Here is a 14,506-nt window from a genome sequence, read left to right as displayed (position 1 = left end):
TGTAGGCACTTGAATTTATTGCCGCCAGTCGAGCAGTTACATTCGAGCCTGTCGAGTGGAGTGGTTGCAAAGATTGCTTATTTTTAGTTTCGGTTAGTAAAGTTTCAGCATTTTTATATTTATTACAAAAACGTGTTTTTACTAAAATTGAAAATAATTATAAAAATTAAATTGAAAACTTGTGGGTATTATTTCATTTAGACCAAGTCAGTATTGCTCAATTCTAATAAACGAATTTTATTTATTAATTTATTTTTTACTCGTAGTCCCGCACCCAAACCGCTGTGCATCTGGTCTCCAGCCGTCAAACGGGCACTGCGACGAACATATTGCGCGCTTTACTTGCAGCAGCTGGGAAGGAAATTCGCTTGAAAGTAGACGGGGTGAGTAAAAAAAATAAATATTGAAAAATCAAACATTTTTATAGTATTAGTATATGAATATGCCTTAAGTTTAGTAGCACAAAACTATGCCATAGCAGAAATATAATCTGGATGGAGGAACATATAATAATGCATGTACAATACTCTTAAATTTAGACTTCTATATTGTCACAAAAACTGCTCAAAACGCATGCATGGCGCAAATGCATACAAGCACAATTGGGGCGACAGTGCGTATGAGCGATACAAATAAATCCTTTCAATAGGGAAGCGCATTTTAGTTATGTCCTTTGTACATAGAAAAATGATAAACGTTTTGGGCGCCCACACTTTTCTAGACAACATATACTAAGTAAGTGCCACCAACTTCCCAATCCACCAACACTGAGCCAGTGTAGTCGTAGTCAACCGCCAGCCGTGCCACTTGGTGCCAACGTAAACAAAAGTGTAGTAAACGTGGCAGCAACGGAAATAACCAAGCTGGCAAGCAAGCAAACAACTAATAACAACAATAACAAAATCATAACAAATGCGCTAAAAGTAAGAATTTGGGCAACCTGACGTATTCTAAACGAAAGAGAGAATGTGAAACACAAAACCGAATTGTGAAAAGGAAATGGAGGGAGCTTTTGAAAGCCAAGCAACATAAAAATGCAAATCCATAAATAATTTTATTGCATATACGAAGCTAATGAATGTAGCACAGCGCACAGCTCATGCAACTCAACTGATGTGGAGAATCCGACGACGAAGGCGCAACCCGCGCACAACTCTTTCAGCAGCACCAAAAAAAGTCGAAACACAAGTGAGACAGTGACAAGATTCCAGGCATGGCAACTTGTAAGCGATTGCAATGCAATAAATTAAGATTCAAATGTGATTCATTGCAGACAGATTAGTGCAACACGGAAGAACACTAGAGTGCAATAAAATTGCAGTGCCACTCTGAGAATGTTTAGCTGCTATTCTTCACAAATTATATCTAGAATTCCTATAAATTAACATTTTTGTAGCTTGGAAAAACATAAGATTCATTTTTGGAACTTCGAAAAAAGTTTTCAATTTTCAATATAATAATTGATATTTCCTTTATACACATGCATGTATATAAAGCCGAAAACTGCAATACAAAATCTATAGAAATTCAGTAAATGCCAACATTTTGAACGCAACTGTATATTACCAACCATTACACTCACAACTGTGAACTACTTTTTGCTTTGCCGCCCAACCACTTAACGGTAAACTTGGCTCTGTTTTATATTATATGCATACATGTGTTATACACGTATGTATGTGTGTAGGTTTGTGTGGAGACTCTGTCCATTCTTCAAATATCTCCTTGGCACGCAAAAAGTTGTTGTTGTGTAAGTGAATACGAAAGTGTCTGCGGCAATAAGTTGGCGTCGGCGAAGTTTGTGAGTTGAACTCTTTATGAATGCAGCAAACTGCCAGGCCTCGCGACAAATGAGTTCAACTCAACACAGACCCACTTAACATACCTTACGTACTAACTACATTACGTGTAGATATGTATGTATATTGCACAGTTATACAAAGCAGACTGACGCTGACAATAGTAAACATGTTTGAAAAACTATTACAGTTTCCAAGTAACAATGGCATAAACACGCACCTTGCAACATTTCCGTAGACACCATTGTAATGCGTGGAAAATGCAGCATACTTTAAGGCGCAATTCAATTACGACAAAAACAAACGAGTCGAAGAATGCATTACTACGGAAATGCTAAACAAACGGCGTCTGAAAATCAATAAATGGCTCCTTCGCAGGGAGGATACGTGGTTAAATGTTTGTTGTTGGCATAAACAATAATAACTTTTGCATAAAAGAGTTTATTTGTGGTTGACAAGGCATTTTTGAGGAAAAAAACATCGAGTACAGAGATTTCTCAATATGATAAGTTAAGCTGTTACTTCTTTTAGTCACGGTTATTGAAAATAATATAACTTAATACGAGCACAGGTCAATTGAAATGTCCGCATCCTACCATTTCTTATTTTTTTATTCAAAATAGTTCCTTTCAAGGCTGATACGCTGATCATAGCGACTCTCCAACTTTTCGATACCATTTTTGTAGCACGATTTGTGCTTTGTTTCAAAATAGACCTCAGTTTCGGCGATCACCTCTTTTCGACGAAAAGTTCTGCCAGCGAGCATTCTTTTTGAATCCAAGAACAGCAAAAGTCGCCAGATCTGGACAATACGATGGATGTGGAAGCAATTCAAAGCGCAATTTATGAATTTTTGCCATCTTTTCACTGACTTGTGACAAGGTTTACATTATCTTGGTGAAAGGCACTTTTTTCTTCAAATACGTCCTTCAAATACTCCAATAGTGGCTACGTAAGGGTCACTGTTGATAGCTTTTCCTTTTTAAGTTAGTCAGTAAAAATTATTCCATGCGGATCCCACAATATAGACGTCACAAACTTGCCAGTCGACTGTTGCTTTTTTCAAAGCTTTGAAGCGGGTTCATCGAATGCAGACCCCTCGGATGACCGTCGATTGGACGTCGTAGTAAAATGATGGAGCCATGTTTCATCCATCGTCACATATCGACGAAAAAGCTCTGATTTATTACACTCGAACATCTCCAAACACTGTTCTGAATCATCAGGTTGCAAAGAAGTTTCTCATACCCAAATATTCGTGTTTGATATAATTTAAACGTCGTTCAGTTCATATCTTTGGCGTTTCTGCTTTCTCAAACAACTTCTCTTTACGGCCTTCCAAAATTATTTTTGGGACTTTTTTGATATTTCTGTCGGTAACAACCTCTTTTGGGGGTCCACTGCATCTACCGTCCTCGGTGCTCATTTCAGCACGTCTAAACTTAGCAAACCAATTCTCAATGGTTTATTTTCCTAGGGCAGTGTCCGAAAACTCGTCATAAAGCCAAGTGTATGAGTTAACTGTATTTTTCTCTTTTCAAAAACCAATATGTTATCTACATGCGAAATTCCTTTTTATCAATTTTTTCACATTATTAAAAGTTGCTTCACTCAAAATGATATAATTCATAAGCTGTCATATATATTATATTTAATCGCTTTTTGAAAGTTAGGGCTAACTATACCTACATACATATTTACCGATTTAATATTTATTTATATATTTTTGCAGAGAGGCAAAGTCCCGTTGCTGCTTGCGGTAGAGTCTGGTAATCAATCTATGGTTAGAGAGCTGCTCTCAGCTCAAACGTCGGATCAACTGAAGGTAAGGCATGAAACTTCCTAGCCAAAAAGCTGTAACGTATGTAAGTATGTATGTATAATACATTTTAGATATAACCTTGACTTGGCAAATTCTCTAAAAATTTATGGTTATGCTAATAAAGAAACTGGTTTTTGTAACAGTAAATAAAAACGTAACCGAATCGGCACACTTCCTACGAAAAAACTCGCACGCGTCGGTCTGCTATGCACCGTTATTTATTGCAAGCATGTTTGCACGCTTTTCGCGGCGGATCGTCCGGCCCACGTGTGCCAAGAAAGGCTATGCACGCAGCGCCAGTGACATTGACGGCCGTCGCCTGCCACAAACAAGAAGTGGCACGCGGTCGAGCCGTTTGATATGCAGTTGCAAACTCTGGCTGGCACTTTATTAAGTCGTTGCGCCAGCAAGTATGCACCGTTCAGACGGCAGCACTTCAACTTTATAAAAGCAGTTGGTGTTGCAAATTAAAATTTCCACTCACCTATGCGTTGACTAAATTGGCAGCGGCGTGCAGTGGGTCATGGCAGTTGGGCTGGCGGTCACAGCATTGCATTTGCGCGCAGTGAAATTATTGTTCATGCGAGGAATTCCCATGAACTAATTTTAAGCGAAACTTTTTTCACCGCCGATTCACTTTTCTCATGCGGTTACGAGTCACGCAAGCCGTCTTTGAAGACTCATGCGCTTCATTGGCTTCTTTCAAATTAAGCTGTGTGCTCACTGTTGGCCATGTGACACGGTGTCAAAATTTAATTTAATTAAACGTATTTAATAGAGCTCTTGGTTGATACTATATTCTTCGTTCTTTATCCACCACATATGTACGAGTTTCCGTTATTCACTTAAATGGCGAAAACTTAAAGCTCAGACTTCACCTTCACATTCAACTTGGCTGCAACGCAATTTGCATATAATTTACTAAAACGATGTCGGCAGCATAAGCCACCACCATATCGGCGATTTATTTATTTTTTTTTTTTGATTTTTCAATTTTCTAATTTTTGCATTTTTTTACTCTGGCTTATCACTGCCTGTAATCGAAAACCTGCCTTTCACTTTCTACAGGCAACAACGGCTAATGGAGACACGGCCTTACATTTGGCCGCCAGACGACGGGACGTCGATATGGTGCGTATACTCGTCGATTACGGCACCAATGTCGACACACAAAATGGCGAGGGTCAGACGCCGTTGCACATAGCGGCCGCTGAGGGCGACGAAGCTTTACTCAAGTACTTCTACGGCGTGCGCGCTTCTGCGTCCATTGCGGATAATCAAGGTGAGTATCTGCCTTTTCTTTCCCGCCATTATTCTACTCTACATACCTAACCTTAAATTTTGCCTTATTTTTGTGTTGTTGTGTGTTTGCGTTGTCTGCTGACGCGCAGATCGTACACCGATGCATTTAGCTGCTGAGAATGGCCATGCGCACATCATTGAAATTTTGGCGGACAAATTCAAGGCGAGCATCTTCGAACGCACAAAGGATGGCAGCACGCTGATGCATATCGCCTCGCTGAATGGCCATGCCGAGTGCGCGACGATGCTCTTCAAGAAGGGCGTCTATCTACACATGCCAAATAAGAATGGCGCGCGCAGCATTCACACCGCGGCCGCGTACGGCCACACCGGCATCATCAATACGCTCCTGCAGAAGGGCGAGAAAGTTGATGTCACGACGAATGTGGGTATCATTTGCTTATGTCAGCTAGTTATTGTTGAAAATATTTCTCACTGTACGAATTGCATTTGCAGGAGAACTACACTGCACTCCACATCGCCGTTGAGTCCGCGAAGCCGGCTGTCGTCGAGACATTGCTGGGCTTCGGCGCCGATGTCCATGTCCGTGGAGGTACAATGCACGAAACGCCGCTGCATATAGCTGCACGAGTTAAGGATGGCGATCGTTGTGCCTTAATGCTCCTTAAGTCCGGAGCTAGTCCCAATTTAACTACCGATGATGGCCTGACGCCGGTGCATGTAGCCGCGCGTAACGGCAATCTGGCAACGCTGATACAACTCCTCGAAGATGGTGGCGATCCACTATACAAATCCAATGTAAGTCCAATTTAAACCGCACCACAAGCGCATATAATCAAAAAATTTAATTGAACTCCCGCAGACTGGCGAAACATCGCTACATATGGCCTGCCGTTCCTGTCATCCCGAAATCGTACGTCATCTAATCGAGATGGTTAAGGAGAAACATGGCCCTGATAAAGCTACCACCTATATTAATTCAGTGAACGACGACGGCGCGACCGCACTACACTATACATGTCAAATCACCAAAGAGGAGGTAAAAATACCCGAGTCCGATAAGGAAATTGTTCGCATGTTACTCGAAAATGGTGCAGACGTAACTCTGCAAACGAAAAATGTTCTGGAGACTGCTTTCCATTATTGTGCCGTCGCTGGAAATAACGACGTTCTGATGGAGATGATTGCCCACATGAATCCCACTGACATACAGAAAGCCATGAATCGACAGACGTCGGTTGGCTGGACGCCGTTGCTAATCGCCTGTCACCGCGGGCACATGGAGCTGGTCAACAACCTTTTAGCGAATCATGCCAGAGTGGATGTGTTCGATATTGAGGGCCGTTCTGCCCTGCATTTGGCTGCCGAACGAGGGTATCTGCACGTGTGCGACGCTCTGCTTACCAACAAAGCGTTTATCAATTCGAAATCGCGTGTCGGTCGCACGGCGCTACATCTGGCAGCGATGAATGGCTTCACGCATCTCGTGAAGTTCCTCATCAAGGATCATAATGCCGTCATCGATATATTGACACTACGCAAGCAAACGCCTCTCCATCTAGCCGCAGCTAGTGGACAGATGGAGGTATGTCAGCTTCTACTTGAGCTCGGCGCTAATATAGATGCGACCGATGATCTGGGTCAAAAACCCATACATGTCGCTGCGCAGAACAACTACTCTGAAGTGGCCAAATTATTCCTACAACAACATCCATCGCTGGTGAATGCCACCAGTAAGGATGGAAACACCTGCGCACATATCGCTGCAATGCAGGGTTCGGTGAAGGTGATCGAGGAGCTAATGAAGTTCGATCGTTCTGGCGTGATATCGGCTAGAAACAAATTGACTGATGCCACACCGCTACAACTGGCGGCCGAGGGTGGACATGCGGACGTGGTGAAGGCGTTGGTGCGTGCGGGCGCCTCCTGCACGGATGAGAATAAAGCTGGTTTCACTGCGGTGCATTTAGCGGCACAGAACGGTCATGGCCAGGTATTGGATGCGTTGAAAAGTACCAATTCTTTGAGGATAACCAGCAAGAAATTGGGACTGACGCCGTTGCATGTGGCAGCCTACTACGGACAAGCGGACACCGTGCGCGAGCTATTGACGAGCGTGCCGGCGACAGTGAAATCGGAACCACCGACCGGACAAAGCCTCTTCGGGGAATTGGGGGCGGAATCTGGTATGACACCGTTACATTTGGCGGCATTCTCGGGAAATGAAAATGTGGTGCGACTGCTACTGAACTCGGCTGGAGTGCAAGTAGAGGCGGCAACGACAGAGAATGTGAGTTTTTGATATTTCTTCAAAAGTAACGCTTGAAATATATTTTATTCTGCAGGGTTATAATCCACTCCATTTGGCTTGCTTCGGTGGTCACATGTCAGTGGTTGGCTTACTTCTGAGTCGCTCAGCAGAACTCCTCCAATCGACGGATCGTCATGGCCGGACCGGTCTACACATCGCCTCCATGCACGGCCATATACAGATGGTGGAGATTCTGTTGGGTCAAGGCGCAGAGATAAATGCCACCGACAAAAATGGTTGGACGTCACTGCATTGTGCTGCCAAAGCCGGCCACTTGGAAGTTGTGAAATTACTATGTGAGGCAGGCGCCTCACCAAAGTCGGAGACGAACTACGGTTGTGCGGCAATATGGTTTGCCGCTTCCGAAGGCCACAACGATGTGCTGCGGTATCTGATGAACAAAGAACACGATACATACAGCCTGATGGAGGACAAACGGTTTGTGTACAACTTAATGGTTGTCTCCAAAAATCACAACAACAAACCGATACAAGAATTTGTGCTGGTCTCGCCCGCACCTGTCGATACCGCAGCAAAGTTATCCAATATCTATATAAACTTATCAACAAAGGTTGGTGCAACGGAGATAGAAATATATTCACAAAGTTTTGAACATATGATTTCATACAATCTTCCAAATAGGAAAAAGAACGCGCCAAAGACCTAGTAGCCGCCGGCAAACAATGCGAAGCAATGGCAACCGAGCTGCTGGCACTTGCTGCCGGTTCGGACTCGGCAGGCAAAATACTTCAAGCCACAGACCGGAGAAATGTGGAGTTCTTGGACGTGCTCATCGAAAACGAGCAAAAAGAAGTTATTGCACATACCGTAGTTCAGCGCTATCTGCAGGTAAGTGTGTCGAAAGTTCAAAGACCTAAACTGTTCATTTCTTAAATTAATGTAGGAACTCTGGAGGGGGTCACTAACATGGGCATCCTGGAAAATATTGCTACTCTTGGTGGCATTTATTGTATGCCCGCCTGTTTGGATTGGCTTCACCTTTCCGATGGGTCACAAATTCAACAAAGTGCCTATCATAAAGTTCATGTCCTATCTCACTTCACACATATACCTAATGATTCATCTAAGTATTGTGGGCATAACGCCCATATATCCGGTGCTACGACTAAGTTTGGTCCCCTACTGGTACGAAATTGGGCTACTTATTTGGTTGAGCGGCCTACTTTTGTTCGAGCTGACAAATCCATCAGACAAATCTGGATTGGGATCAATTAAACTGTTGGTGCTGCTACTGGGCATGGCCGGTGTGGGCGTACATGTGGCCGCGTTCGTCTTCGTCTCTAAACTATACTGGCCAACACTAATCTACTGTCGCAATCAATGTTTCGCTTTGGCCTTTCTATTGGCTTGCGTGCAAATATTGGACTTCCTTTCGTTTCATCATCTCTTCGGGCCGTGGGCCATCATCATTGGCGATCTGCTTAAGGATCTGGCACGCTTTCTGGCTGTGCTTGCGATTTTCGTCTTTGGCTTTTCCATGCATATTGTGGCACTAAATCAGTCATTCGCGAATCTAAAGCCGGAAGATTTGAGAGGCTTCGAAAAGCGCAATCGCAATCGAGGGTACTTCAGTGACGGTAAGTTTTTTGTACGTTGGTGTTTAGTGTTTGTAATTTCATGTGTTTTATAAAATAGATTTTCGGTTTTTTGTACAAAGAAAAGTGTCTTTGATGGACCGCCATTGGAGGCACTTTTCTCATTTATCTAATATTTATTGAAATCAAATTACTGTATGGATAAGTATCTATCTTGAAGGTAACACAAATCGTTGCTTTCAAGTTAAGAGTCTCAGTTATAGCTTGCATGCCGAACAATTACAGACCACTCGTATTAGATGCTCTTGCAGCATTACTGCAGCTGCTTAAAAGAAAACTTCTAAATGTGAACTCAAATGAATCTTTGTATTTCTCTTACAATTCGAAAACTGCACAGACGATATGCCGACACCGCGTCCTCCCCTCAGTCCCGCTGAGCGTTATGTCGATAGCCGAAGTTTATCGAGCGAATTTCGTCGCAAGCATAAAGATGATCGTAAGTTGAAGTTGATTTAGCTAATCGTCAAGATTATGTGCGGCGCTTCGGTGCCGTTCTTACTTAGTGGGTGTGTTTTGTTTGTTTTCCGCCTTCGATGTTGTGTCTACACTTTTGAATACCCACTTGGGAATGCTCTCTTGCGGCATCCACATAGCGCTGAGAATTCAAGCGATTCAATTTAAAGGGCATGTTAGCTTTGAGTGGTCATCACATCCCCATCCGTGCATCCTTGATGTTGTGTCTAAATGTTTGCTACGGTTTTACACATGAACTGTTTTTGATGGAATGCTTTTTCGATTTATTTGTTCTCATTCTGTTTCTTCTTCGTTCAATCCTATCCTTGAATTATTTAGCATGCTTACTAACTACTGCTTCACCAAATTGTTTTACTATACTTTAAAGTTATACTTATCCACTTTTACTAAATTTTTAGTTTTCTCTAATTTTAAAGCTGTTTGCACTGTTTTCGCCTATAAACTTTATAAAATTCACCTCACTAGGCACTTTTGTCCTTTTTCGTTTCTCTCAAAAAACTTTCAGAAGAAATAGAGATATATAGGGTATTTCCTTTGACTTCGGTTGGAGCGTAGGACTAAAAGAAATATATATACCATATCATATCCATACTATAAATTCGATTTTTAGAGTTTAGGAATAAAATTTCATGATTTTCTCTTTACTGTCACACTCGCCCATATTATCCGATGAATATTGTATTAATTGTAAAATTGTGATTTCTGTTAACTGAAACGTTTCTTCTGAAACGATGAAGCCATGTATAGAACGCAAGTGAGGAAAGTTCTCTGAACCCCATTCACTTGGGAGTGGCCAGAACTGATTATTTTACATATGGCTCAAGTAGCTCACGTCTTCCGCTCTTAGATCAATGAAAGAACTGAAACGTTTAGTATCATTAAAATGGTGGGAGATTATTTTCGACACGACAAAGTGATATCAGACCAGATCAGCAGTAGACACTAACCGAAACTGACCCGGATTTTTATCCAGTCAAGGCCTGTCAACTCAGCGACAGCCCTCGAAATAACTTCAGAAATGTTTTCTGCCTCTACGACAACAACAACAACAACAAGCACAATCTATCCTTAGAGCTTTTCATGATTCGATTGCGAGAACCTGCCGCAATTTCTTACCAACGATATCATTTCTCTTCCGATTTGAACGCTTAACATGACGAAGATGACTATCTTGAACTGTACCATGCAGGTCTTCATAATCCAAACGCATAATCACTCCAACTCTAAATATTTGGACTGATGAGAGTAAGGAATTTTCTGTAAAAATGCGCCAGTAAAAGAGACGACTAAAATATGCCAAGTTTTATCGAGGAGATTTTGCGATTTGATTTCCAAATTTCGTAAAAATTTTACGTTTGATTTCACGTTTGATTTCACGTCGGTACTTATTAGAGTGTCTGTATTAATTTGAGTTATTTTTCAGTGTTCGCATTCTTTTGCTTAATATGCCGTTATATTTTCGGTTACTTTGATTTTTTATTAGAAACAATACTAACCATATTCAAAAGACGCATGTTGATGTTTGTTTATCTTAACCTACAAAGGGGTTCCAACAGCTTCTGCACAAAGCAATGTCGATTTTAGTTTCTCGTACCTCAAAACTGTGTAGCTTTAAACGTGAGTGATGCACCAGCTCAAACCAAGTTAAGCGAAACGCTGCCACGCCTCACAGTCACTCGATGTCCAAATGCGTAAAATGCCGCTAATGTGTTGCCAATTATTTGTAAAATCCTAATGAAGCTCTACTAATTATGCTGCCTATTGGCGTTTATTTCGATTCCATTGCTATCCTATACATAACAACAACACAAATCTCCCAAAATCCAAAAACAAAAACTAAAAAAAATATGAAAAACTGCAAATCTAATAAAAAAAGGACCGATGACGCCATTTTTGGCTTTCGAGCGCCTCTTCTTCGCCGTATTTGGACAGACAACGACCGTGGACATCAATCCTATGCGCCATTTGCGCCCCGAATGGACCGAGGTCCTGTTCAAGTTCGTATTCGGCATCTATTTGCTTGTGTCTGTGGTTGTTCTTATTAATTTGCTCATTGCTATGATGTCGGATACTTATCAACGCATACAGGTTGGTATTGCATGCAACTTTTATTAACAAGAATTTTTTTGTGTTTCTTCTCTTCCTCCCTTCCACTTTACCATTACTTAAATAATACAAAATTATAATAATAACAATAAACACGTTGCGACTGTTGTGTGAAACGGAAAATGGCGTTCGACGAACATATATGGATACCGCCAATGCTGTGACCCACTGCTTGTCGGTGGTGATTTTGTTTTATTTATTTATATTTATTCTTTGTTTATACCCCATCGTGGGTCATATGTTATTGTTTTTGTTTCGGTATGGCGCTGGAATGTAGTGCGCATGCATCCGATTACCTCCTTTGAGTTGCTCTTCTTCGCCGTGTTCGGCCAGACGACAACCGAACAAACGCAGGTCGACAAGATACTGAACGTGGCCGAGCCCACTCAGCCGTACTGGGTGGAGTATCTGTTCAAAATCGTTTTCGGCATTTATATGCTGGTGTCGGTGGTTGTGCTAATCAACCTGTTGATTGCCATGATGTCTGACACCTATCAACGGATTCAGGTAGTATTCTTTTGCTTTGCCGACTAACGGTGCATACCATACTTAACGCCATACTATCTTTACTATATACATCAATACTTATGTGATTATGACTTTTTGTTTACCAATGCCTTGGTCTCGAGCCACTGAGAGAGTATGTAATTTATAGGGTTCAAAGGAGAGAAGCAAACAAATAGAGCAATCTCTTTTGCCGCGAGATGTGAAATATTTTAATTACGAAACTGTTTAGAGATATTGCGCAATATTTCGTAAGCTTCTTACAATTTGTCTTCAAATCATTAATGTACATATATAACTATAGCCTTACTACAAAAAATTACAAAAAAGTCGCAAACATATTTTTAAAAATAAAATGATTTTGATTTGAGCGATTTGCGCGTATGAAAGTTAAGTGCCAAATATTGAAAATATGCTACTTAAAGCTTCTACGGCCTAACTGCTTTCATAACTACCTAATGTAAATAAGCTTAGAGCGCCGCAGTGCTTGATGCCGTTTAGGGTTTAAGTTAAGCTTTCACCAAACTTAGAGTAAGTCCATCATTTGCCCAGACTTGCAACTTCCGTTCACGTAACCCGACGTTATGAGTGTTCGCAAGGCGATCTTAAAGATACAATCTATGCAACAACAGTTGTTTCTTTACGATAACAAACTGCTACTGTGAAATGCTTAGCTTTTCGAACTTTTGCTAAATGTGTACAAGCCAAACTAATTGCTAGCATACTAGAATACTAGAAGTTGAGAGTTGACTTCAAAATTGTGTTACATAATGCTTCTGTGTGTGCGCTTCGTCATACTAGAATACGGTAGACTAGAAATATGCTTACAAACAAGTGCCGAGCTTTTAGGCTTCTAATAGTTACAAAAACAAAGACTGCGCGCTTTCAGTGTGAGAATATGAATAGTTTTAGTGAGTTCATTTGTCAATGTGTTTGTGCTTTGTGTCTACATATTTGCATGTTCCGTTGCATGGCAATTAACTGATAATTTCATTTATTTATGAATTATTGTGAATTTCTAATATTGTTTAGCTTTCAATGAAAAGTGAAAGCTGTCGCTGCTTTGCATAAAATACTGCAAGCGCTTAAAGGAGCGTGCTTCGAAAGCTTTCACGTAAAAATTGAGGTCTTATTGCGTTGATATTATGGGTTCAAACGCGAAGGCAGCTGGTGGTAAGATCTCGATTTCTTCTCTACAAGCAAGTGATTGTAAGAAAGTTGAGAGCAAAACAGTATTAGAAATCGTTTTATATTATTTTAAAAGCTTTAAAGCCCACATATACATACATATATACATATCAATATATATATATATATGTCTAACAAATACTACAAACGTTCTTTTTCAGCATTAAAAATAAAAGAAAAATTTGTTTATTGAAATTAAAAGTGTTTAGTGCTTCGAAAATTAAACATTGCATATACTATGTTTATTTCTCCCATACACACATCTCATTGTACATACATATGCTGGAATGCAACCCTACATTCCAATCAACCTCATCACATCATAAATGCCTGCTCCTTGGATTGCGCTGTTTTTAAAACCAAAAACAAAAAACAAAAACACAAAAAATGTACAATAAAATTCGCTTTGAGAAATTCAGGCTCAATCCGATATTGAATGGAAATTTGGTCTGTCCAAGCTTATACGCAACATGCATCGCACAACAACTGCGCCATCGCCACTTAATTTAGTTACCACATGGTTTATGTGGATCGTCGAGAAGGTCAAGGTAATCTAGAAGCGTGTCTAACAGCTGCTCTGCGGGTCTATCCGCCACAACAGCCAATTCTGTAGTCTAAACACCAATTTTACCTAACTAACTTAACCAGTTGACCTTTTCCCCAACCCATTTAAAGCAAAATGGCAACAAACCACTTCTTAGTTATTTCTCTTTCCGTTTCCTTTTTCTTTTCGTTTGTTATGGCAAATCACAACTTACTCGTACACTGTCCTCGTACAGGCACCCTGTATTATGTCCTCTGCACACTTTTATACTGTACGCTTGGCACCCTGTTTGGCTCACCTATTGCTCGATGTTCGTGTACTTTGTCACTGCTCATACTCATATGTGTTTGTTATTGTTGTTGTTGTCTTTTGTCCTTAACTTAACCCACCAACAAACTCGCCTGGCAACTGCCACCAACGCCACCGCGATCATCAAACACCACAATTGCATAATAACGCGTACATACACGTTCTACATATATAATACACGCCAACGTCATCGCACAGGCGCGCATGAAGAAAAAGAAGCGTCCAAGTCTGGTACAGATGATGGGAATACGCCAGGCCAGCCCGCGCACGAAGGCTGGCGCCAAGTGGCTCTCGAAGATCAAGAAAGGTAGGAAATGTATGTGTCGCTGCAATGCTGCTTTCCAATTTTAGCCCACCAAATCGAGCGCCACGCCCACTTCACCAAACCAATCAGCAACAAACAACAACAAGCGATTGCGTTTGTGAAGTGTGCGTGCGCTCTGAGCGAGTTTAGCAGCTGCGCGTAGCGAAGTGAACCAATCGCGTCCAACAGCGCTGCTTAAAAGCACAAGTGGAGCTTATGGAAAGCTCACAAGGCATACAACTTGCGTATTGCTTAAACTAATATAT

At 41.3% G+C, this 14,506-nt stretch overlaps 1 protein-coding gene across 11 annotated transcripts in view; it reads left to right on the top strand.

Annotated features, from left to right (window-relative positions):
• Window positions 1-14,506, top strand: part of LOC126752232 (serine/threonine-protein phosphatase 6 regulatory ankyrin repeat subunit A) — a 29,272-nt gene that overhangs the window by 12,511 nt on the left and 2,255 nt on the right. For 3 of the 11 annotated variants that reach the window (XM_050462889.1, XM_050462892.1, XM_050462888.1), the window contains exons 4-16: window positions 267-383; window positions 3,532-3,624; window positions 4,690-4,903; window positions 5,013-5,308; window positions 5,380-5,682; window positions 5,747-7,174; window positions 7,230-7,766; window positions 7,838-8,044; window positions 8,100-8,793; window positions 9,149-9,247; window positions 11,162-11,373; window positions 13,503-13,631; window positions 14,135-14,252. In XM_050462889.1, the coding sequence (XP_050318846.1) occupies window positions 267-383; window positions 3,532-3,624; window positions 4,690-4,903; window positions 5,013-5,308; window positions 5,380-5,682; window positions 5,747-7,174; window positions 7,230-7,766; window positions 7,838-8,044; window positions 8,100-8,793; window positions 9,149-9,247; window positions 11,162-11,373; window positions 13,503-13,631; window positions 14,135-14,252 (4,447 nt within the window). Of the gene's footprint in view, window positions 1-37; window positions 93-266; window positions 384-3,531; window positions 3,625-4,689; window positions 4,904-5,012; window positions 5,309-5,379; window positions 5,683-5,746; window positions 7,175-7,229; window positions 7,767-7,837; window positions 8,045-8,099; window positions 8,794-9,148; window positions 9,248-11,161; window positions 11,374-11,668; window positions 11,899-13,244; window positions 13,632-14,134; window positions 14,253-14,506 lie in introns of those variants that run through there. The other 8 variants (XM_050462891.1, XM_050462890.1, XM_050462894.1 and 5 more) reach the window with 6 other exon arrangements.

Source organism: Bactrocera neohumeralis, chromosome 3, assembly GCF_024586455.1.
Source record: "Bactrocera neohumeralis isolate Rockhampton chromosome 3, APGP_CSIRO_Bneo_wtdbg2-racon-allhic-juicebox.fasta_v2, whole genome shotgun sequence".
In the NCBI taxonomy this organism is placed as follows: domain Eukaryota; kingdom Metazoa; phylum Arthropoda; class Insecta; order Diptera; family Tephritidae; genus Bactrocera; species Bactrocera neohumeralis.
Note: the sequence above shows the minus strand (reverse complement) of the source record. Positions and strands in the feature narration are given on the sequence as shown.